A 24,634-nucleotide genomic window follows, 5' to 3' on the forward strand; every position below is an offset into this window, starting at 1 on the left:
GCAACAGAAGTTTACGGAGTCGGGCAAAGCGCGTGATCTCTAAACGCTTCCAAATTCAAATGATTTCAAACGCTACAGTCGAGGCGCTAACCAGACCGCTCCGCTTTGGATTTCCTCCCCGTTCCTTTTCAGTGAGGAAGACTCGAGGATTCCGACGATCTTACCGTGGAAATAGCTGAATCCAAGAAATTTTCTTCTTCCAATGACGACGGATCCTTAGCAGTCTCGCCGCGCCGGCGGTTGGTTCGGTTTTCCCCCACGTTTCTCAATGGAGATGGAGTCCAAGAGCATGTCGAGGAGGGAGCTCCAAGCCCTCAGCAAGCAGCACGGCCTCCCGGCCAATCTCACCAACTCCCGGATGGCCGAAAACCTCGCTTCCCTTCTACAGGTACCGTACCGTGTTTCTCTTTCTCGCTCTGCTCTTGCTGTTGGAATTGTTATGAGTAGTTACTGCGACGTTTCAAGACCAACTTTTTGTCTGATTGTGACAAAAAGAAGCGGAAGAGCGAGGAGATGAAGCCGAAAGGCTGCTTGAAGGGCTCCAATGGAAGCAGTGTTGAGGGCGCCGGAAGAGGAGGGGTCAATAAGAAGGTAAGCTTCTATATGCAAGAAGACGATGGTGAACGAGATGGCAGCCAGGGAGACCTGGAAGCGCGAACTTCTCCGGAGAGGAGGCGGCCGAGTAGGAGGAGGTCTTTTGTTGTGTACGCATCAAAAGCAGTCAGTGAGCCAGTTTTGGAAGCAAATGGTGCTTTTCAAGTGAAGACTAGAAGCAAGAGGCTCCGATCCACTGCAGCTGCAGTAGTATGGTCTCCTGTCATCGAGGAGAAGAGATCACGGAACAGAAACAATGGGCCTGATTTGGTTGCAAAGGTTCCTCACGAAGAGGAAAACAACAGAAGGGAGGTGGATTGTGCACCAACTACTAGATCTCCGAGCAGAGTGGTGACTATTACGGAAATGAAGACAAGAAGCACGAGACCTCGATCCACTGCAGCTGCAGTAGTACGTTCCCATGTCATCGAGGAAGAGGCACAGAACAGAAACAATGGGCCTGATTTGGCTGCAAAGGTTCCTCACCAAGAGGAGAACAATAGAAAGAAGGTAGATAAGGAAGACGATCACTGCGCACCAACTACTAGATCTCTGAGGAACAGAGTGGTGACTATTGGAGGGGATGAAGCAATGCAGGGAGACACGAAACCCAGAAGGATGCAAACAAGGGGAAATGCTAAAAGGAAAGAAGAGGATGTTGTTGCTCCTGTCTTTGATGTATCTTCGGAAGCACTAGTGTTGGAGAAAGATGAAAATTTTGGCAGTAAAGCTCGTATCAATTCCACCGTTGGACTTGATGATCAACATGAAATTATGGTTCCACATATTGAAGTGCCTCCACCGAGGCGATCAAAACGTAATCTTGCAAAGTCTCATAACTTATTCCAGGAAAGTGAGGAATCAGGACCTACTTCAGTAGTTTCAATTCCTAATGTTCAGAAAAATGAAAAACCAGCAGGGGAGGAGACTAAAGAGGCAGCAAAATTACGTGGTGCTTTGAATCGGCCAAGGCGTCACACTTCAAGGATCAAAGATGAAGGTATTGGGGCCTCCTTGCCTGGAAGTTTGGAATCAAGAGATGAACATCCGAATAAGGTGCTACAAAAGAAGGAAAGAAAGGCTATCAGAAATCCAGATCTTACAGCCCCTCTTCCTGATGCAATCTTAACTGAAACTGCAGAGGATCATGCCAGAAAAGAAAAGCTCTCCGAAGTAGAACCTCGTAGGCTGTGCACACGGAGTTCATCTGTGCTTACTGTGTTGGAGCATGAAACTTCGTTAGCTCATGATGTTGAACTAGTCAGAAAGAGCAAGACCAGGAGGCATGAGAGGAACATGAAGACGAGTAAAGGAGCTACAGAAATTACTGTCCCTAGCTGTGAAAATGGAGCTGCACTTCAAGAACTTATTGTTCAAGTAGATCCAAAAAGGGTGGCACAGACTAAAGATACTTTGAGGCGTTCAATGCGAAATGTTCCAAAGCTTGCTTCGACTGAATTCAAGACTTCAGCTCCTTTAGTCGAGAGTTCAATAACTGATGAACACAACAAGGAAACTAAGCTTCCAAAGCATAATGCTCCGGGACTTCAAATAACTGGGAATACATTAGTTGATGTAGTTGAGAAAGCCAGAAGGTCACAGAGGTTGAAGAAAGGTCAGGTCTTAGCAGAAGCACCAACCGAGGATTCTACCACTGACTGTACAGTCGGAGGTGAAAATGAAATGCTAGAAGGCCACAGACATGTTGAAGAACCAGGAAGAAAATCAAGTTACAATGCCTCCAGAAGAGAATTGGTGATGCCAACAGATGAGGCTGTAAAAAACACAAGGCAGAAGAAGAGGAAAAGAGCAGTGGTTTCAGATAAAGAAATTTCAATTGAGGAAGTAGAAATTGCTGGCAGATTAGATCCTGTCCGCGTGCAGCAGAATGCTGGTTCCAACGAGCATAAAGAAAGGCTTTGTGAAGATTGCTGTGAGAAAGTTCTTGAGAGTGATGATGCGATACGAGGAAACTGTTCCGCTGAATTAGCTGTGATTTTGACTGATGAGATGGCTAACTTTGATGCATGTCACACTGCCGTAAAGAAAATAGCAAGTAGTAAAAGGCATAAAAATGAGACACATGAAGAGTGTAGCGAGCACCAAATTAAGGAAGACAGAAATTGCCCTTCCATGGAGGTTGAGCCTGTAGCATTTGGTTTGATTGACACTCATAGAACTACTGATGATACTGATGGTTCCCAAGAGTCTGCACCTGTCTCTACTTCTGAATCGTCAGTTGCTGCTAAACATGTGGTTTCAGAAACAGCAGGCAGCAATCATTCAAAGGTGAAAAGTGCTAATAAGATTCAACATTCTCCATTAATTGATGATCTAACCAATGATAAATGTCATGCTGACCAATTAATTGAGTCTGGAAATTTATCACGGGTAAAGACTCTGCAAGGCTTTGACAATCTTACACTAATGGTGAAAGAGGATAGAGAAATTTCTTCTTACAATCCGGTTGAAGTTTCTCGCAGATTACAAGATGCTTTTTCATATGTTGACCCTTCTGTGAAGGCAGATTCTGAAGTTCCTGGTACCGAGTGCGGGGGATTTGCGGATACGCCTTCTACGAACAGCACTATGGATGGTGCAAATTACACGGAAGAAAGAGATGGACAGCCCAAAGGAACAAACGTTGTTGATTCACCACTTCCTTGCAGCCATCTTGAAGAACCTTCTCCTGCAGTTGTTACTGAAGCTTCTACTGTCAGTGATCCCAGAACAGCCTTAATGTTATACGATGTTCATGCTGTTGCTTCTCATAGTCCTGTCTGTCCTAGTGGACTTAAGGGTAAGTTTAGACTTAACAACGCAATATCTGGTGGTTCTCTGATTCGTTGTCTTTTTCCCTTATTTCATATTTCATGCTAATATGTCACTTTGAATATCTACTTACGGAAGTCCGTGATTTGCAGATGAAGTGGTCCTGCCTTTAATTGTTGTACCCGATAATGATTTTGTGGGCTTATTAAACCAGCAGAACATCGTCAAAAATGAATCAGGGAGTATTGGAGCAACTTCTGTGGCATTGTTAGACACCGAATCTGCATGTCAAGAATTCAATGGATTGATAGAACTCAAGGGAACCAATACATATTCTAATATTCCAAAAATGTGTGAAACTGCTGAAGAAGGTAAATATGAGTCTTCATCTTCTCATTTGTTAACTAATACATCAACAATTGGTACCGAGTCTATTGGAGATAAATGTGAGGAGGAATCTTTTGATGGTAATACAAGTCCATCTGAAATAGCACAGGGTGCTGAAATTGTGGTTTTAGATGAGGGAAATCAAAATAGTTCCTTCAGTGCTACTGATTGTAGCTCTGGTAAAAGTGCAACAAAATATGATTCTTTAGAACAAGTAGCTGGGCATAGAGAATTGTCACCACATAAACTTGTGGAGCTGAGCAGTGATATCATGGAAACTCTTTTGGAAGTGACTGATGTTAGCAGATTATCTTCAGGTGATAATCTCTGTCAAAATTATGAGAAAGTTATCACATCTCATGATGATAATTCTGAAATTTGTTGTTCAGATGATGCCAATTTGGTTTGTGCAATCTCACCATCTTTATCAGAAATACCAGGTGACACAATTGCAGATGCTTCTGTACAAATGGAAGGTGTGGAAGTTTCTTCACAGGGGAAATCATGTGCCTATGACAAATCCACCACAATGTTGCTAGTTGGATCTGAATTTGAAAAGCAGCTAGAAGTTCAAGAGGATAAATTTCAAGCGGAATTTTCTGCTTCTAGCATCCGATCTGGGAAGAATGGATCAGCTGCTAAGGCCCCTCGATGTTCAGATGGCAATGAAAACAATGACAGAACAGAGATAGTTGGCACAACATATGCCACTGGAGGCACTTTGCAATTTAAAAAAGAATCCGAATCAGCTAAACTAGAAGACACACATGATGCTAGAGCATCTAGTGATGAAAGTAATGATCACTCTCCTGTCAATCCAATTAAAAGTGAAGGTACAGATCTCTGAAACTGTCTCATTATGCTGTATCTGTGATGTCTAGGTAAAAGGGCATCCACCCAGTAAGTTGTTTTTCTCTTATATTGTTGCACTATATTCTTTTGGATAATTCTAAGCTTTTGTCCATGTCATAGGTACTTGCAGCATGGATTCATTAAGCATGTATAAGAAATCCAACAAGGGGAAGTCCTTCAGTCCATCCTCCAGGAAAATGCGGAATACACACATAGAATCTCACATAAATGTTTTAGCCGGCAATAAGGAAGACCACATTGCAAATGGTAGTCCTCCTGCATCAGGAAATCGTTCTGAGGGTATAGTTTATGATTCCCTATGTATTTAATAGTCATTGCCATTTATTATATTCAGGATGATCACTCATTTGTTATGTCAACTCCAAACATTTGTTTCTGCTTATAGGGGAAGCTAGTGCCCACCAGTTGAGTAATCTTGAAGTTTCTGAAAGTGAAGCAGAAACATGGGCAGATTCTGCAAATATGAAAAGTCCATATTCTGTGCCCCATGAATTTAAGGTTGTAGACAAGCTTGAAGAAAGACAACGCTTGGTTCTTTCAGGTGGGAGGAATTCATGTACTGGTGAAGATGAATTCCAAGCACTTACAAAAGCTAATTCGATCGAACCTGCCGATGATGATGATGTTTCTAATAGAAGGCCGTCACCTCTGTCCATCCTAAGGGAGAGTAATGTTATGAATGATAGTGATATAATTATCCCAAGCGAAAGTGAAAATTCAGCTGTAATCGAGAGACCGATTCTGGAATTGCAAACACCAGTATTAGCGGAAGGTAAAGATGATGACGTCCAACATGATGGAGTTAAGAATGGTGGCTTGGATGCATCATGTGGTTTCTCCTGCAGTCGATATGAACATGCCAAATCCTTGTGTATGGAGAGTGTGGCACTCACAAATAAATTTGACGGAGAACCTATTGATAACATAGGTGAGCCACTTGACCTTTGTGGTAAATTTCAAGCTTCTTCAGATATTGGCGAAACAACTTGGGGAACTCCAGATGGTCAAGGTGTGTTGAAGTCTTTGATTTTAAGAGCAAGGTTAAATACTTTGTTCATGTTCATATAATATTGGGCAGGTTCCGCAGGAAGATGGGAGATTACCGTACCATTCGGAAGAACTTCATCATCAGTTAAATACGGTTAGTATATATGAATAACCATTTGTATACGAATTTATTCTTTGCATCCTCCATAAATTGTTAATGCATCAATTTACATATACTATCATATATGATTTGCTTTATCGATTTGTATCGATGTATTGATCAGTTATCTACTCGTTATATAGTATATAGGGGTATAGCGATGTATTACTCATATTAGTCTCTTATCGGATAGATTGGTTCGTACTGTCTATATCGAATGATATGTCATGATACAAGAAACCTTACTACTATGCATAGCTTTTACTAAAATCAAGCACTAAGAATTGTGAAACTTAGCCTTTTGTTACTCATGGACTGCCATTTGGCTGGTCCTTCTGATGTGCAAATCTTGTGGAAAGATGAGGAAAAAGGCATATTTTTGTGTACTAGCTCCTTGGTTGATTAGTGTAGTTATAGATCATATCTTTATAATGCAAGATTTATCATAAAAGCATAACAATAGAAAATTCATACATATGTTGGCTTATCTGAAGTGTCTACCATTGTTCAATACAAAACAACGACTACTAATTAGGTTTTGGGCCCCTGCGAGTGCTCCTCGATACACCTACATATTTTGCCTGGTGTACATGTGCATGTTCTTTCTAGATGGCACTCAAAAGGACTTGTTTGTCCTCGTTCCTTTCTGCTCATGTGAATTTAAGTAGGTTAGATGGCTTAGAAGCCCTGTTACTTATCTTCTGATATTGAGTTTGATACAGAGTCAACTGAACTCGAAGAAAAGATACTTTCTTTGGAGCATCATCAATCGTCTACAACATCTTGCATAAACGAGGAACTTGCACCTCACAGTGACAATGTTGAGAAGAATAACATAAGGGATATATCCAAAGTCTCTGCAGATGATGAAGAACATGAGGCTAAAGATATGGAGGAGAAAATGGAAATGGAGGAAGTTGAAGAATATTTGGTGACCCTCGATGATAAGGAAATTGATGAGCATGCTATGAGTTCTGGTTCGATTACGTCACGAGATAACTTGAATGATGAAAAGCATAATGTTCCTCTGCTCATGGACTCGTTCGAATCCACAGGTGATTGAAGGAGGATCCTTTGGATAATTGCATTTGAACAATTGTCATTTGTTGACTCTGTTACTTCATGACAGTTCTTTACTGTTGATTGCAGCTTCATGTCACGACGTGCACTCTTGTGAAATAACCAGAATGGCAGAAGCAGGTATGGAAAAATGGACACACTCGACCTTTCGAAGTATATCTTTATGGCAAAGAAACCTTAAGGTTCCATATTATTTTGTTTTCGGTATTGCAGATGTTTGCTGTGTTACACCTTGCTTTGAGAACGACTCTGCTAGCAATTGTGACAACAATACAAGAAGAGAAATTTTGGCTTCAAGAACTCTAGTTATTGCCGAAACTAAATTAGCGAAACCAGAGTATAATTTAGATAGTTGTAACTCAACCATATCTGCGGTAACCCAAGAAGCATCCGCTCCTGAGATAGCTCAAGAAGCTGTAGATACTGTGGGACCTGAAGTAGGAGATGTTTCACTAACCCCACAGCATTCGGAATGTGCAGAAGAGACTATAAAGGATGATATGAATTTTGGCTTCAGGAAACTTGATTGCGAGGATGATGAATTTGATGACACAAAAGGATGCCATACTGATAGCAATGGAGTTCTTGAGACAAAGAATGATGAGATTTTGCGGCAGCAACTTGACAGCAAAGATCCTAAAGATGAAAGAAGCGAATTCTCAGATGCCTTACAAGTGAAACTAGATCTTGAATGTTCAGAAGAAGCTGACATGGAGAATTGTGAAACCGATTCTGGAAGTAACTTAAGCCACACTGTCCATAAGCACAATGAAGGAAAGGAAAATATATTTGCATCAGAAACTTCAGAGGATTGCTTATGTATTGCCTCGTCTACAAAAATTGATAACTTTTGATTAGCTATGCTTTTTCTTTCTAAAGTTTATGACTTCATAAGAATATTGTATCTAATTATATCATGTCATATCTATGGTTTCAGGTAAGCTTGGCAGTCTTAAGAAGGATGCCAATGTTAATCAGAGGATTAAATCCGAAGAAGTATGGGTTGCGCCAGGAGCAACACTGATGTGCTTAGAAGACCTATTTGACATGGAACAGAAACAATCATTTGCCAGGAATGACATTGTTCAAGCAGTGGCCAATGAGCATATATCTCATGAAGAGAATTGCCAACATGAACATGACAATTTAGTGGGCATCTCAGGAGCATTAAGAAAAGCACAAAAGATGGAGAGAGTGTCATTCATGTCAGATTATAATGTTACTAATGAATATGAGGAGCAAGCAACACTTTGTGATGATCCAAAGGTGAATTTTGATGCAACCATCGAGTATGATAACACAATCCAGCTAGAATTATCATATGGTAGGTCTGATTCAAAACTTATGGATGTTGCGAAAGAGCATGAGGAACAAGCAGTAATTACTGCTTGGAGTGATGGTTTTAGGATGAATATAGATGAACCTATCGAGTCTGAGAATGCAGTTCAACCAAAAATGTCAACTGACTGCTCTGATTTAGAACCTATGGATGGGATGGTGTGTCCAGGTACAAAATGCTATGCTGTTTTCTTTTCTTGCTTATATGCTATTTCAAAATGCTTCATTTCTCTCTTGTAGTATTTGGTAACATTTTAATAGTGTTTTCAGCATCTATGCAATCTTTTGAGGAAAGGTTATACAAAGAGACCGGTGCAGCTGTTGAAGATGAAGGTTAGTGCCTCTGCCCCTTCTGGTATCTTTATGGTTTTCATTGAAGCTTACTGTTCTATGTCGGAATGCAGATGGGAGTTCAGTTGAATGTCTTCAGACCGTATCAGAAAAACATCCTGGTAGTCAACCGAACGATGAAGATATGGAAATTTCTGATACGGTGGGCTGTCAGAATAGCTCTGATGGATATATTGATGAATCGGAATATAATGTAGCAACTGAAGCTTGGGTTGAAGATCTTACAAGTAAATTGGTTAGCAATCCAGAAGCATCAGTCTCAGAGAATGGTAATACGATATGTCAGATGGAAACCACTGACACTTTGCGGGCGAATGATAGATCTCAACTTACAGTTGAAACTGCCGGCAACATAGTGGATACACGCACTGCATCGAAGAAAATGGAGTGGAGAAGTGTTCCGGGCACAACTGGTTATACATTGGCTTCACCAAACAAGCAGGAAGATATTAACATCAACAATGCAGGAGAGCAAGAGCAATTCAACTCTGGCCGCAAAGAGACCTTAGTGGAGGGAGAGACTTTAGATGATCCTCAGCGATGTCACGTCGAAACCATCCGTATGAAGGGTTTGTTTCAGCAGAATAGCAGGGTAAAAACTCAGCAGACACTGGGAGTGTCAGCCGATCATTCCAATTCAAAATGTGGAAGAGAGCCCCGAGGTGAGTGACAGGTTACAAGCTTTAAGAGAAACATTGTTCATTTCATGTGACTATTTGATTTGTTTTGTTGATTCAGAATTATCTCGAACCACTGGGCATGACTGGATGGAGGAAATTAGTCGGAAGTTGGTAGATTTCAGGATTTCTAGTGCCAGGAAAGCTAGTAAGGTAGATGGATCAGCAAAGAGGCCAAAGCATGACGATAATCTTAATAATGATATAGTGATGGGTAAGGAGAACACACCTGCAGTCAGGAAGGAGTATTCTCATAAACCTCATGCAGATGGATCAGTAAGGAGGCCTCTACAAAATGTTAATCATAATTGAGTTAGGAAGATTTCCGGATTCTGATTTGTTTCTTTGTTCTCTATTGTTCTTCAATATTTGGTTGAAGGAAATTGTATGTGTTTGATAAAAGTAAACCAAAAGATGTGATCATTGTATGCATATTGAAGGATGTGATTTGTTGTTTTCTGTTACATGAGCTAGTGATGTTGGTTTTAGCTCAGTTAGGAGTATGGAAGTCATTTGAGTTTGCATTCATGAGCAACATGTAACCTTGCAAACTAATGAAAGCACCATAAATATTGTTGCAGTTGCTACCGATGAAGGCAAACTTAAATATCACATTGGTAGCAGTTTAAACTATTTATTGGATTGAGATAACGATACTTGGTAAATACCAACTGTTATATGCTGATAAAAAGACATTTAAAATCATGAATGCAACAGTTAATGATGGATTCATGTAAATGTAATTGAGAAAGTAAACTTAAGCAAAAATGAATGAGCTACACACCCGTAAAAAAGCAAAAAGGCATGATCATTTGTTGTTTTGAGATTGGGGTTTTCTTGATATGACAAGTATTTTAAGCATCAAAAATTTTCCTTAAGTAACCATCATGTACTTTCAAAAGTAATTAGTCACACAAATTTACTCTATCTTGCTACGTGAAGAACACCAAAATAAAAAGAATTATAAAGAGCACTACCAAGAATGCTATCATCATGATTTGGCCCTTGGCACCAGCCTTCTTCATCACCAAAGCAACTTTCTTCTGCACAAAGACAAGTGCTCTCTTTTAGCATGAAACCCCAGATGAAACTTCAACTAGACTTGCTGACCACAAGCTCATGGGAAAAACACAAGTAATATGACAGATTGCTAATCTTGGTCGAATCAAATCTTGAATCGGAAAGAAATGCAAATTGAATCGAATGCTTCTGTGTTTCTGTTAATCGGGATACACCAGGCTGCTAATATCCATGTTGTCTACCTAATTGATGGGTTACATTTGCATGGCAAAATGCAGAACTAAATTTAGGAAGAGCAACTTAAAAATTAAAAAGAGAAGGGAGAAAAGAGCCAAGAATAACCTGGACAAAGTCGAGCCTGTTTGAAGTAGTCTCCATCTCCATGCCTAGTTCGTCCAAGATTTTTTCCTGCAATATCAAGAGTTTTACACAATGAATATGAGATTCAACTCTTCACTTTGGAGCTTCACAAGTCTTGCAAACAACATATTAATTTTCATGGGTTCAAAATCATAGGACTACTGACCCTAACAAACATAGTAGCATCATAGGAACATACGCAGTATCTAACGCACAACGATATGTATATATCCAACAACATACACCAAAGCAAGACATGACAGAGTTCTTTGGTACAAATCCATTAAAAATCATTTACAAATCAAAAGATGGCATTTTCTTTTGTTTGCACAATGTTGGTGCTGAACTCTTTGTATTCATTGCACAAAGGAAGGCATAAAGACTCCAAATTCTCTGCAATTGAAAAATATCATGTTCATAGACTGCATTCATTTTGGATGTCCTTTCAGAATGGGAACATTATTCTCCGAGTTAATTGATCATCACATGAGACAATTAGGTATCTTGATGCTCAACGTACCTGCCCAATAAGTTCATCATGTATGGTAAGTCCTACATGACCAATTCTCCGAACACTAGCACTAAGCTCATCCAGCTCCTCATCTTGTTTCCTGAAGCATGGTTTAGAAGAGGTAAAAAAAAGGAATTTTTTCACTATACGCCTTTAATCTACATATTTTTAGCTAAAAAAATCAAACTTGATTAAGTAAGAAGGCTAAATATTTAAGGCCCTCTATCATATAAAGATTGGATTGTCCTGAACAACTCACAGTGTCTATGAATATGAATATTACAGCTTAGGCTCCTGAAAGAAACCAAGAGAGGTTTTGACTCCAAGGACCCACGACTTGTGGAAGCCTTAAAAGTATATAAACTTCATTAAATTCATTAAGCATCCCTTTTGGTCCTGCAGTTTACACCCACATCTTTCCATATTCTAAAACACATTAAATAAACAACAAAATAAAGCATTCATAGTCACATTGGATGAATGCCAGAACCAGAAAATTGAGACATATAATTGGTTATTTACCATGCGTGAATGGACCCATAGAAAATTGATGGACAAGTAAAATTCCAAATCTGCTGCAGCAGATGCATCATAACAGCCTTATATCATCTTGACTACTATAATCAATAAAAGAACTATAAAATACATAAAACATTACTTTACGAGGAGCAGCTGCTGATCTGATTCTGAAGATATAAAATCATCATTATCTTGGTTAACGTAGTGGTTCGATCTGCCTGCCTGGGAAGCATGATCATTTGGAAGCTTCATCAGCTCTTTGCGCACACCATTTGCACCTGAGCTGAATAAATTCTGCTTCACCTTTCCAGTGTCTACAGTTCTCCTAGTCCTCCCGACCTACAATAACTACTACATAATCAAAATTATGGAGGAAAGAACATGTGATATTTGTGCTTCTGATTATGCACGTCTCAACATAATTTTGGCACAAGACAAGAGTTTGTCTACATCAGAAGTCAAAATATTAAACCAATCCAAGATGTGACTAAGGCGATAATAAAGAAATAGTTCTAACATTTAAAGGTTTACCTGATTATGAGCAGTGCTAGTCCATCTCCTACGCTTTTCAAGTTCAACCTCATCAAGACCATACCAAGCAGGATCTCTTGCAGCCACTGCAATTGCCTTGTCCAATTCATCTACCTTTCCATCAAAAGAGTACAAGTTCAACAAAAGGGTTCCAACATTACAGAGAACCAGGAAAATAAATATTGCAATTCTGCTAAACAATAATAGAATCCAGTGGCATCTGTCTTGTAGTTTTGCTAAATAAGTTCAGTCTCAAGCAATATCTTTTGCTCATTCATAAGTCAACTATTTTTATAAGTCAGGATAATAAGGTCTTTTTGATTGGCCGTAATTTAAGTGAAGTAAGCAGAAGGTGAAAAAAAAAGAACTTGCACGGTGGGAGAAAATTCTAGGCACTTTCATATGAATAATAAGAATTTATAGACAAGCACATAAAATCAAAAGATTTGGGGCACTGATAAGCAAAAATTCCCCAGTAAAAGTTAACTTTCACCTCACTGCAGTTAAATTTTACTCCAATGGGCAACTGTCATAAAGATTTTGAGATGAAGAATTCTGAAGACATGACATAAATATACATAACATGAATATCTAGGATTTGCTTTGAAGCAGTACCTGCCATTCTATGCTTTCACAGCTGGTCAGGAGCTCTTTTGTCAGATGTACACGCTCTCCGGTGTTTGAAGGGGTTTGTTCCCATTGATGAAAAGTAACTTGCAGTTTGTCAATCTGTTACCAGAACAAGTATCCCAGATGATATCATAGACAGATAAGACAACCCTAGAACATGATTGAAATAATCTAGATGCAATACTTGTTTGATTTTGGATGTAATAAATTTATGCTTTCCGCAGAGGCACATTCAAGCACAGTCAAAGAGTTCCAATTCGTCCACATTTTGGATTCTGGAGGCCAGGACAAAAAAAGATTCAATCAAGGGTTCTTCAAAGTGAAGTGATTTCAGATTTCCTCTCATTACTCCGTTCACTCTCTCTCTCTCTCTCTCTCTCTCTCTCTCTCTCTCTCTATCCATCTATCTATCTATCGATCTATCTACATCATGACAAAGAGTACTTGAACCCAAATAAATCCCTCGCCATACATAAACACACAGCCAAGCAACCGATTAGATCAATTTATCAACCATTAGCCACACTCAAACTCATTCATCAGAAATTAGTTCTCCGTAGGATCAAAAAGAAAAGCACAAAACAGATCCAATCATAGGCAAAAAGGAAAAGAATAATCCGTGCCAAAGTAAAAGCAAATGATCAACGAAACACGACGTACAGACTCCTGAATCTCCCCTTTGACAATATAGAACGGATCTTGAGCAGCAGCCATCTCAGCGCATTCCCCGAGAGAGATCGACCGACCCCTCCGTTCATACACCAACTTCTGCAGCCACGAAACGAACCAAGGTCCACGGCACAAGAATTAGCACCACAAGAAAGACCAGATATCGATCAAATGCCAAAAGCAAAGATCTACGCGCAAGGGCATTCGACGCAAGACCCGAAGAGGATCAGATTGCTAAGGATTCGGGGAGAGAGAGAGAGAGAGAGAGGAGCGAGAAGGGTGACGACGGAATACCTGAAGCGTTGGAGGAGCAGCTGATGGTGTCGATGAATCGAACAGACGATGCAAAGAGACGAAGATTTGTAGAGGGTGTGGGATTTGGACCGTGACGTGGACAAATAAACCGGGTCGAATTCTCTCATACAAGAACTTGACATTTAATTGCAGCTCGGTTCACGTGACGTCATTATCATATATAATATGAAAAAATTATTACCTCGGCCCCAAAATTTCTCATTGTATTTTACTCCAAAGTTAAAAAGAAAATGAGGATTATGTCATCATTTTCCTTTTTTTTGGAAGTAAATACTGCACAAAATAAAATAATCGACCACTCAAATCGTGCAATATTAAGACATGAATAGTTAATATCATTAATAGAAAAAATTTTCAATATTGAAGGGTTCGATTGTGCTCATTGTTTTGTTTTTGTTTTATAAAACTTGAAAAACATTTTGCTTCCGGAAGAAGATTTAAGTAACAAAGAAAACGTTTCTGAATGAATGGAAAGGGGAGAGAGAAGCGTATGGAAAACATGTTTCGCACTGCAGCAACAAGCGCCGAAGAGGAGCCCCGAGAACACCCGGCGATGGAGATGCGGGCGCGCGAAGAGACGGGGTTGGCGCGAGACATGACCCCACCCATTCCGCCCCTCGCCGCTGCCCTCCACCGCTGCTTCCTGCCATCCCGTTGCTCCGCTTGCTTCCGACCACTCGATTCCTTCCTCCCCTGCGCCGCCTGCCGAGGCGCCTCTCGCTACTGCTCTGCCGCCTGCTCCGCTGCCGACTCATCCGCCCACGCCGCCAGCGGCGAGTGCTGCCTCCTCCGCGACCACCATCCTGACGGGGACACCTCCGACCTCCGCGCGGCGCTCCGGCTCCTCCACTCCCTCGAGACACTAGGGATGGGGATTCTCCCGCCCGCTTCCCTCCCCGACCAGCCGCGCCGGATCGCCGGCTTGCTTGCGAGCGATCTCGAGAAGGTTCTGGAGGAAGGAGGGGAGGTGGCGGAGAGGATATTGGAGGGGGCGGCGCTGATGTCGCTCGCGAGGGGTAGGGGTCGATCGCGAGAGGCCGACTTCGACGGCGGGGCGGCTTCCCCGGAGGTGGTGCTCTGGGCGGTGCTAAGGAACTCCGTGGAGGTGCATATTAGCGAGGTCGGCGCACTCGGGGTCGCGGTTTACGGCCCGGGCTTCTCTTGGTTCAACCATAGCTGCGTGCCCAACGCTTGCTACCGGTTCGAACTGGGTTACCGTTACGGAGAAACCGGTCCAGTTACGCCGGAATCGTTTCTTGCCTCGTCTGCTGCGGCTGGAGTGGCAACAGATGCGGTACGCTGTTCGATCACTTCTTTTGACTCCTTTTATCTTCCTCTGTTTCAGGGAAAGATGATTTCTTCTTTTGAGAATATATGTTTGTGGTGAGAGTGATGTCGAATTCGATGTTGGCTGCAGTGGAATGCATGGATTTATGGTGAAAGCAGATTGGCTTGTGGTGAAATTTTTGTTTCCGCCTTGCCTTTATCTGAAAAAAAGGAGAAAAATTTCTGTGAATTGTATGAATATTTTATATAGTTTCTTTATTAGGATTCTCCAAATTTGGGCCAAGGGTTACTGTCCGGAGCATAAAGCCAATCATGAAAGGCGAAGAGGTTTGCGTTACGTACGTCGACCTGCTACAACCCAAGGTATAGTTTTTGATATTAATATTGTCTGGGACCTGGTCAGTGTGATGCTGAACTAGAAATGATCATGAACATCGTACAGGATTTAAATTGGCTAGTTTTTATTGCTTATCAATGTGACTTTACCCTAACCAAAGAAGTTGGAGTTGCAATCTTGAATAATTGATCATATTCAAATTTAATAATTTGATTCAAGCTTAAATTAAGCTGCTTCTGTGATTTTTTTTTTAGCTTGCCACGACCTCAGCTAGATGATAAGAGTAATGTGTCTTTAAGTTCCCAGTTCAGACCCTTGATCGGTTTACTACAGATCGTGACCGGGCTTGATCAGGTGACAACCTTACTGTAAACATTGACACCTGTAAAGTACAGATCTTTTCTTGAATATAAATATCTTCCTATAATCCCCTTGCAATTTGCTGTGCAGCTCCTTGTTTTTTTCAATGCTGTGCAGCTCTGTTAATTGTATCTTCTTTTCATATATATGGAAGATAATCTAAACATTGGATTCCTAATTTATTTTCACAACAAACAGTTATGGATCTCAAAAATCTTAAAAGCTCTTTTTATTTTTGAGTTGCTTTGGTTATTATATAACATTTGTTTCCTAATCTATTTTTGGTATCGCTCTTTTTCATCTTATATTAAAGTTCCTTTGTGTATCGAATTTGATGTTTGACTTGTTAAATTATATATAGTCTTTTACATGTAATTATGCATGGAGACCATTTATATTAGTGTGCTTTTTCGGTTGGTATTCATTTTTTTCTTCTGGTGCTACATGTTTTCTGCTATTTCTTTTTTTTTTTCAAATTGTTTGGTTCCTCTAATGTTTCTGTTTACAGGTCGAGAGACAAGATGATTTGTGGGAAAAATATCGATTTGTTTGCTGCTGTGGACGATGTGGTGCATCATCACCATTATATATGGATTTTGTTCTGAATGTAAGAAACCAAGCAAATTTAAGGATATCAACTTTTCATTTGCTTCTCTTTTATCTTTTCCCATTTTGACTGTATAAAAGCAATAGTTCCAGTATGAGCATCCACTTTTCCATTATTTGATATTGTTGAAATTTTCCTTTTCTGAAGCACTATGGCTGATCATGAAACATAAACTGCACATAATTTGTTAGCAGGATTATGTCATTGCTTTATTAGGTGACTTCTTTGTACAATTTCAAATGATTTTTCATTGCATAAAGATTTCTTAAACATTCAATTTACATGCAAGTTAAATATCATGTTTAAGCTGCAAGAACTGATTCGTACGGTTCTTACAACTTGAGCCTTAATTTCTTTACCAAATGATTTCTTTTTCTTTTTTGCAGTTTTTTATGTTGGTATTAGTTCCATTCAGATTACGGGCTTTGATTGTCATGTCCTTATAAAAGATGTTCTTGCAATCAGGAAGTTCTATCAGATTCCTCAACAATGGAAACATACAATTCTTTTTGATATATTGCTTTCTGATGCATGCATCACATTTGCCCTTGCTCAATTGCTAGGCATGTAAGTGAGGAATAGTGTAACCCAGCTTTAGATTCTTTTGCATTTTCTAATCTAGATAATTCTCATAGGTTTTCATATTAATGATGTATGATATGCATTGTGGTATTTGCAGAAGTCATTACATGACTTATCGCAAAATTTATTTTAGGAGTTATTTTGAACTAAAGTACTAATGCATAACATTTGAAACCTCATCAACAATGAGCCCCAGCTAATTGGGTTTGGCTACGTAGCATTTGAATGGTGGACGAGCTTAAATCTGTGCCAGTTAAATGATCTTTGTCAAAGAGATGGTCAAAGAGAGAGGTAACTGGAATTTAAATATTAAAACAAACTTGAATCTAATTAACCAGAATTAATTTAGTGCAACCTGCTATAGTTACTTTATGAGTGCGCTTTGAGAAATGTGGAAATGTTGAGGAAAAGCACCATTATAACACTTTCGCAAATGTAAACCATACTAATTCACAAGATGATCTTACTAATTTTTACTCAGGATAGGCAGTGTAGATGCGGACGAGTTGCATAGTTGCTTAATGAGTGAAATGGCTTCATAGTGACAATTGGTAGCATGCTAGGAGCAAATCTTGAATGCTGCTTTTTCTAATTAGAGTTGGTAGTTTCTGAGTTTCACTATTATTTGACTTTTCTATTTATAGAACCATTTGTTCACAATTGTATTATTGTTACAGTGTCTGAGACTTGGAAACTTATACACAGACTTATGTAGATCTAACGCAGTAAATGTTGGTTTCTGGGATATGTTGCTGTAAACTAAAGTCCATGTTGTTCTGTATCCTTGTCAGTGATATCACAGAGACAAGATTACCATAGTACAAATTTCCAAATCTCTGTAGATTCTTGAATTTGTTTAGACAACCAGCCTACATGTGATTGATTTCTAATTATTTTGGTAAATAAGAAAATTTTAATACCATTGGTTTCTCTCTTAAAAATCTAAACAAATCATTATCACATATATCAATCGTAATATATTTGTTAATAAACTAGTGCCATTGATATAATCTTGTATCTGATTCAGCAGTTTCTGATTGGTTTTCTCACTGATGCTATACTACATGCATTGCAATCCGTAAATATGTAATAATAGATACACCTTAAACTTCTTGGTAACTATTGATGAATGTGGAATTCAACAATGAGTCTTTGTTAGATTGAAATGTGTGGATTTGACTTCAGATCAGTGTGATGCTAGGGAATTGAGCCTAGACAACTGCAGTAACAGCACAGATCCCTGTTGTGAAGAATTTGCTGATATACTAGATCAAGCTATAGCTGATTACACATTAGATGAGAATCCTGAAGCTTGCTGTGAGAAGCTTGAAAGCATGCTTTTCTGTAGCTCTCAAGACAAAGAGTTTCAAGCTGGAGGAAGAATCAAATTGCATACTCTTCATCATCTTCCTCTTAATGCATACATCACCATCTCATCTGCATATCGGACACGTCTGTTCAACTTGCTTGCCATCTCTTTGGATGAAGGTAACAATTCTGAGGCCTTTAAAATGGGCAGAGCTGCTGCATCATACTCTTTGCTACTTGCTGGCACCGTGCACCATTTGTTCTTGTCTGAACCCTCCTTGATAGCAACCACTGCACATTTCCTTATAAGTGCAGCTGAATATACATGCGGCATTCTTAGAATTCCAGGGTGGTCACTAAATGCAAATCAATGCAAGTCAGACATTGACTCAGTATTATGTCATTATCAGAGTATCATGATGGAACACTCATTGGATGAGTGCAAGGCAACATCAATGAGGTTTCTGGGATGTATTTCAGAAATTCTATCAAGAACCTGGCCGTTTTTAACTGAAGGTTTGCCTTACTTGGAAAGCATAAACAGCCCAGTAGATTTTAGTTGGCTTGGTCCGAATGTCATAAATCCTCAGTGTTTTGCCAATCCGAGAGGGATATCTGACTTCATTAATAAAGATTGCTCTGGGTGTAGACATCATGAAGATATATTCATCGAAGACAAAAGGAGGTTCTTGTTTCAGCTTGTTGTTCATTGCTTCGCTTACGGTAGATATCTGGCAAGCATATGCTATGGACCACAATGCAATTTGGCAGATCATGTAGAGATTATGCTTCATGGTTTTTTATGATTGTTATTTGATCCATTGACTATTCAGAAGACCTTTTCACAAGCCATATTATTGAGTTTACTGTCACATATACAATTAACTAATTGTGTATGTGAATCTCGAGTCACATTACTTGGTCAGAAATGAACTATAAATTCTTGGTGCAACTCTGTTTCTATGACTGCACATCCGGATGACGTGTCATCCTAAGCTCTACTGTGATGGCATCTGAAATACTGTTGCAAAACGCCGGTCAGGAGGTGAGTGCCAATGATCTCAATGCACTTTTGTTCTCATCTGTTTGAGTTGTCTGATCAACCCTTATGGTTTTGTGCCAGCATTAACACAAGTCTCTCTGCACTCAGACCGCCATCAACCTGTCACTTTTATAAGTCGACTGGGTGAGGAAAACTGAAATGAGGTAATGATCTTCTGTGATTTTACTGTCATTCTGGTTTGAAGATAGATTTGTGTTCTTTATTAATCATGTGGCATATCTGTTTTGTGATCAACTTGAATTCACTAATATGAAAAGGTTCACTCTTAAGTCATATCTGCTTGTGACATGGTCTGCATCAAACAGGAAAATTGTGCTTGAGAATAAGACTATTTTGGCTACAAGTTCTTGCAATCTCAACATGGACAACAGATTTTGCAATGTTTGAAGCTTGGACTAAGTAGATATACACATACACATACATATCTCAAAACGAATACATATCAAATTCCTTTGGAGATGGAATGAACACTTTTGTTCATCCTGTGCATCTCTCTCAAAAACCTGATTTGTGAGACCACAATTAACATAGACAGTCCAATGTTGAGACATTCTGATCGATTAATACATTTATCACACAAAGTGATAGGTTTTGGAGTTCATGAATATCATATCATGTACTTTATACTATGTTCCTCTTTTGTGTTCAAAGTAGTAATTTGCTCAGGTTCCAAAAAAAAGAAAAAGAATCATACATTCAGAATTTTTATTTTATTTTATTTTATTTTTTGGTTAAGGCTCATAATATTAAAACTTAAAGAAAATTCCTTGATAACACCATATATTGTAATTGTAAAATCTAATCTTACCAGCAGTGGATCATAAATCAGATAATTGAGATTTGCTTTATTTTTTGTGTGATGGAGATCATGATCTTTCCAGAGTCCAACAAGACTCGTCGTGATGACTAGGAAGCATAACGAGTTCAAGACACAACACCCACACAAGCAACGGAAAGGGCAGAATACGGTCGCTCTGTGTTGAGCCGCAGTCAGCTCGACTCCCCGCGAGAATGCTCTGCCTTCCTCGAGCCCAGCATGAACGAGGCCCGGAATCCAGATCGTGGAGCGCAGCAGTTGTTCGTCGTCGCCTCCTGCGCAACCAGATTTCTCGATTAGAGGATTCCGACGAACACGGTGGAAGACGACACAACGGCAGCGTACTCACCACCACCACCACCACCAGCGGCCCCCCCTCACGTCCTCCTCTTGCTCGCCATGGAAGAAGGGTTGCCGTCGAACAGCTCGTCGATCAGATTCTCCAGATCCTCCGCCCCGAACTTGATGTACTTCTCCGTCTGCCTCCCCGGGTCGAGGTACTGCGAGAACCTCCCCAGGAAGGACCGGTAGGCCGGCACCACCACCGCCGACACCGACACCCTCAGCTCCGACTGCAGTTGCTCGTCGCTCACCACCCACGAGCTCTGCGCCTTGTGGATGTCTTCGAACATGGCGTTGAAGCTCTTGAACCGCTCCTTGAGCAACGGCTTGTACACGCTCCCCTTCACCTGGAGCCCGTCGTCCCGCAGGCAGGCCAGCAGCTTGGACCACGTCTCCCGCTGGTAGTTCTTGTGGTACTGCCTCAGGTCCGACGACCGCTTCCGGTACCACGTCTCCCCCACCAGCTGATGGATCTCCGGCGACCCCTTCACCTTCTTCGCGACGTACCGCCCGTTGTTCATCAAGAAGATGTTGCTCAAGGCGAGGTCCTTGTACAGCTTCGATTTCGACTCCAGATTGGAGTGCAGCAAGTCCATCGCCCCCACTAGTTGAGCTGCGAACGGATTGTAATTTCCGTTGCCGCCATTGTTGCCGCGGTTGTCGCCCCTGCCGCCCCCGCCGCTTCCCCGTGAATTGTCGCCGTCCCCGTCGGTGGACGATGGCTTCTCGGAATGTCTGTGCTCCTTGAAGACCTGCTCCAGCGTGTTCTTGTACTCGCAGGCGTACTTGAGGTAGTTCGTCACGTAGCGGGTGAGCGGGTGGACTGCGCCGCCGGGCACAGGGGTCTTACTGCTGTCGGCTTTGATGGAGCTCTCCAGTTCGCAGAAGATTGCGACGGCTGCCTCTCCGAGACGAAACCGTACCGAGGATATCTCCGTCTTGGGATCCACAAGGATGGAGGATTCTTCCTGGTCGGCTTCGTCCGGGAGCAGGGCGTCGACGATCGGCATCACGTCGCGCATGGCCTCGTAGATGTCGAGCACCTTGAACAGCTTCTCGGCGGAGCGTTTGGTCATCGTGACGGCCTCCGCGAAGGTGAGGAGCTGGGTGATGGCGCAGTGGGCTAAGCTGCGAAAGAGGCGGTCGGAGATGGCGCGGTGGCTGGCGAAAACAGCCTCGCAGAGCTCGCGCTCGGCGGAGATGGAGGCCGTGATGGTGTGCCGAAAGGCCTTGATCCACGTCGCGATCTCGGACTCCAGGGACTCCCATGCCATCTTCAGCACGTCCTCGATGCTGACCTTCTCGAAACCGAGGCTCGGCAGTCCTGCCTCGAAGGCATTGCGCCGGGCAACGGCGAACACCTGGCAGCACTCGGCATCATACCCGGCGGAGATCATGGCGTCGGCGATCTTGTGCAGCCTTTCGACGGCCTCCGGTGGATACGCGGGGGAAGGCACGCAGGAACTTGGTTCCGACGAGGGTGGCACGTGGCGATCGAACTCGTAGAGGCGGCTGAACGAGGGCTGCGGCTTGGTCTTGGAGCTGCTGCTGACGGCCTCCTGCTTTGTTCTGGCGTCCTGAAGCAACGAGTGGAACTCATCTTCGAGGAAGCACATGGCCTGGTGGAGGACGGTGCCGGATCGGTTCATCGCCTGCTGGTACTTGGGCTCCGACGAGAACTTCCTCAACCCCGTCGTCAGCTTCGAGACCCTGTCGATCGCATCGAGAAGCGACGACTCGGCACCACCGGAGGGCCACTTCTCGTCGCCTGTTTCGTACGTGGCCATCTCCTCCTCCACCAAAGCCACAAACTTCTCGACGGTAGATTCAGGGATCTCCGGTGGCTCGTGCTTCCCATCTCGACCATCTCCAACGGCGAGAAGGACGGCGAGGAAGTTATCGATGTCTCCGGAGACGGTAATCAAATTGGCTTCCGGCTCCTCACCATTGCTTGCACCCTCCCTCATCTTCCCGGTCCTCTCCTCGGCCTCCTCCTCCTCCTCCTCCTCCTCCTCTTCTTGAATGGTCTCTTTGTTGCGTCTCTCCTTCCTCTCGTGGCCTTGTTCCAACTTGACGGTGCCCAAGGAGAAGTTGCGGTCGATCTCCCGGCGCTTTTCGTCGCGGCCGGAGGAGAAGCTGCTGGATTTCCTAGGAGCAAGTGGTTGATTACACTCCATCGACGTCCTTCTCCCTTCTCTGACGTGTTCTTGCGTTCAGCAAAAGAAGCCAACCAAGGGTGGCAAAGAGATGAAACCAAGGAGAGGAGCGCGAGGCAAAGGGGTGGCGGAAACTGAGGAGGAGGAGGGATCACCATTTGAAATGGTCATCGCTTTTAGAGAGAGAGAGAGATAGAGAGAGATGTTCTATTGGGTGATCGGACTAAGTCAATTGGGCAATGGTTGACTCCACACGTACAGATGTTGGAGCCACGTAAACAGTTAGTAGAGGCCACTAAATAATTAATTTCGACTATTATTTAGTGACATAAAAGCGTTATTTTATGTCGACGTGAGGAGCGGCTCGAGACACCGAGGAATACAATTCCGGTCCCACTTTGACTTCACTTGGAGACATGCAATTCACAACGCCTTTTGTGAGTACGCATTAATATAGGTTTATATGTTTAATTTTGAACCACTAACAATGATCTAATTTGTCATCTAAAGATATATTATATCATTAACTTGTTATTATTTGATGAGGATAATAATGGTGACAAGACTCGGGCTGACGTCAGTTGCTCCAAATGACGCCTCACGCCTCGATCGACCCGACAGCACCTGGTCAAACGGATCAGAACGTCGATCGAGGCGCATTAACGACCTGCTCAGGCCCAATCCTTCACGCCATGCCAACACCGCTGTCAGACGTGGCCGGGAATACGATACTGCTCCCTGCAAAACAGGCATAACAGACACAGCAAGTCACCCTATAAAAACCCCGCTCCCGAGAGGAGCAAAATGGGAGGAGGAAACACACACAAAAAAGACCTCTTTACTTCATCTGACTTGATCGTCGAAGGGGTCGGGCCAAGCTTCGACCCTACCTGTGTGCAGGTACGAAGACGGAGCTACTTCCCCACCAATGCCGAGGAGAGGGACCCTTCCATACGGGACGTCCCGACGAGCCCCGACGTGATCCGATCCGCACGGCCGCTCACATCAGCAACCCTGAGAGACCTTGAGCAAGATCCCCGCCATTCGGACCCGAAACAAGCTGCGTCGACCCCGAGGCCACGGCATAAAGTTGTTGACACCAACATTTTTGGCGCTAGAAGGAGGGCCCGAATGTCAAGGGATCGCCCGATCGACTCAGACGAGCTCACGGCTGAGGGGTCACACCCAATCGGAGCTCTGGGGGAACACCCCTCGCGTGAAGAACCTCGAGCTGAGCACCCCGCCGTGACCTCAGAGCGCCATTGGTGGTTATTCAACGACCCGGGCTGGTCGCCGCCCGAAGGAGCCCCATCCGACCCATCGCCCGTGTCATCCGAGGCCTTTCAGGACCTCGCTCATCAAGTCTGAGCTCTAATGAGTATGGTGCAAACCATTATCCCGCTCGTTTCTCAATCGGCGCATCCGCCTGCGATCCAACCGCTGCGGCAACAAGAGCCGCCCATTCGGGCCCACACGCTACTTCCGGAGCTCCCCACTTCGCCTCGGGTTCGATCGGCCCCACTCAGGGATTGAGTGATGGCAAACCCGAGCTGTCGCCCGGAACCCGAGGCATTGTCTTTGGATTCAATGGACTCCCTGCGAGCCCAACTACGCTTTGTCAGTCAGCGGCTCGACGAAGTGGAGAAGGAGGTTCGCAGGTCAAAGGGAGAGCTCGGGGAGGACGCACACCAAGGGTCTCCGTTCGCGCCCAAGATACAAGATCAGATAGTCCCCCCGAACTTTCGGCTCCCCTCTCTGGACGCATATGACGACGCCACCGACCCAGCGGACCACGTAGCCGCTTTCCGTGCCCAAATGGCACTGTATGGAACTTCTGACGCCTTGATGTGCAAGGCGTTTCCCACGACTTTGAGGGGGTCAGCCCGCACATGGTACAACGGTCTGAAGACCGAAACGATCGCTTCCTTTGATCAGCTCATCAATGGCTTCGAGCTTAACTTCTTAGCCTACGCCCGGCCAAAGTCGTCTGTTGCACTGCTC

At 42.7% G+C, this 24,634-nt stretch overlaps 4 protein-coding genes across 12 annotated transcripts; 2 read left to right on the forward strand and 2 right to left on the reverse strand.

Moving 5' to 3' along the window:
- The first annotated feature begins 95 nt into the window (after positions 1–95).
- Positions 96–9,683, forward strand: LOC135615034 (uncharacterized). Of its 3 annotated transcripts, none has more exons than XM_065113001.1 (13): positions 96–388; positions 496–3,394; positions 3,519–4,586; positions 4,726–4,905; positions 5,012–5,635; positions 5,705–5,767; positions 6,496–6,828; positions 6,923–6,973; positions 7,067–7,672; positions 7,791–8,360; positions 8,462–8,524; positions 8,596–9,204; positions 9,281–9,683. In XM_065113001.1, exons 1-13 carry the CDS (start codon positions 269–271, stop codon positions 9,529–9,531), a joined length of 7,437 nt encoding a protein of 2,478 aa, XP_064969073.1. In that variant the 5' UTR covers positions 96–268; the 3' UTR covers positions 9,532–9,683. The 3 variants fall into 3 exon arrangements, with proteins under 3 accessions (XP_064969073.1, XP_064969075.1, XP_064969074.1); XM_065113003.1 differs by having other exon boundaries at positions 5,012–5,554; XM_065113002.1 differs by having other exon boundaries at positions 499–3,394.
- Positions 9,375–13,847, reverse strand: LOC135615035 (syntaxin-61-like). Of its 2 annotated transcripts, XM_065113005.1 has the most exons (9): positions 13,754–13,847; positions 13,451–13,558; positions 12,776–12,889; positions 12,161–12,274; positions 11,769–11,968; positions 11,120–11,210; positions 10,582–10,647; positions 10,197–10,262; positions 9,375–9,507 (listed from the first exon to the last, which is right to left on the reverse strand). In XM_065113005.1, the coding sequence occupies exons 2-9, from the start codon at positions 13,502–13,504 to the stop codon at positions 9,493–9,495; spliced, it is 720 nt and encodes a 239-aa protein (XP_064969077.1). In that variant the 5' UTR covers positions 13,505–13,558; positions 13,754–13,847; the 3' UTR covers positions 9,375–9,492. The 2 variants fall into 2 exon arrangements, with proteins under 2 accessions (XP_064969077.1, XP_064969076.1); XM_065113004.1 differs by lacking the exon at positions 9,375–9,507 and having other exon boundaries at positions 10,007–10,262.
- A 407-nt stretch (positions 13,848–14,254) lies between these two features.
- LOC103988104 (protein SET DOMAIN GROUP 41) lies at positions 14,255–21,226 on the forward strand. 6 transcript variants are annotated; one of them, XM_018826913.2, is made up of 7 exons: positions 14,255–15,068; positions 15,192–15,231; positions 15,312–15,424; positions 16,267–16,365; positions 18,138–19,300; positions 19,379–19,461; positions 20,184–21,226. In XM_018826913.2, the coding sequence occupies exons 1-5, from the start codon at positions 14,265–14,267 to the stop codon at positions 19,059–19,061; spliced, it is 1,980 nt and encodes a 659-aa protein (XP_018682458.2). In that variant the 5' UTR covers positions 14,255–14,264; the 3' UTR covers positions 19,062–19,300; positions 19,379–19,461; positions 20,184–21,226. The 6 variants fall into 6 exon arrangements, with proteins under 6 accessions (XP_018682458.2, XP_018682457.2, XP_009404902.2 ...); XM_018826912.2 differs by having other exon boundaries at positions 20,200–21,226; XM_009406627.3 differs by having other exon boundaries at positions 15,324–15,424; positions 20,200–21,226.
- LOC135615036 (exocyst complex component EXO70C1-like) lies at positions 20,144–22,754 on the reverse strand. Its single transcript, XM_065113006.1, has 2 exons — positions 20,485–22,754; positions 20,144–20,410 (listed from the first exon to the last, which is right to left on the reverse strand). The coding sequence occupies exon 1, from the start codon at positions 22,652–22,654 to the stop codon at positions 20,513–20,515; it is 2,142 nt and encodes a 713-aa protein (XP_064969078.1). The 5' UTR covers positions 22,655–22,754; the 3' UTR covers positions 20,144–20,410; positions 20,485–20,512.
- Positions 22,755–24,634: the final 1,880 nt, after the last annotated feature.

Source organism: Musa acuminata, chromosome BXJ2-6 (assembly GCF_036884655.1).
Source record: "Musa acuminata AAA Group cultivar baxijiao chromosome BXJ2-6, Cavendish_Baxijiao_AAA, whole genome shotgun sequence".
Classification (NCBI taxonomy): domain Eukaryota; kingdom Viridiplantae; phylum Streptophyta; class Magnoliopsida; order Zingiberales; family Musaceae; genus Musa; species Musa acuminata.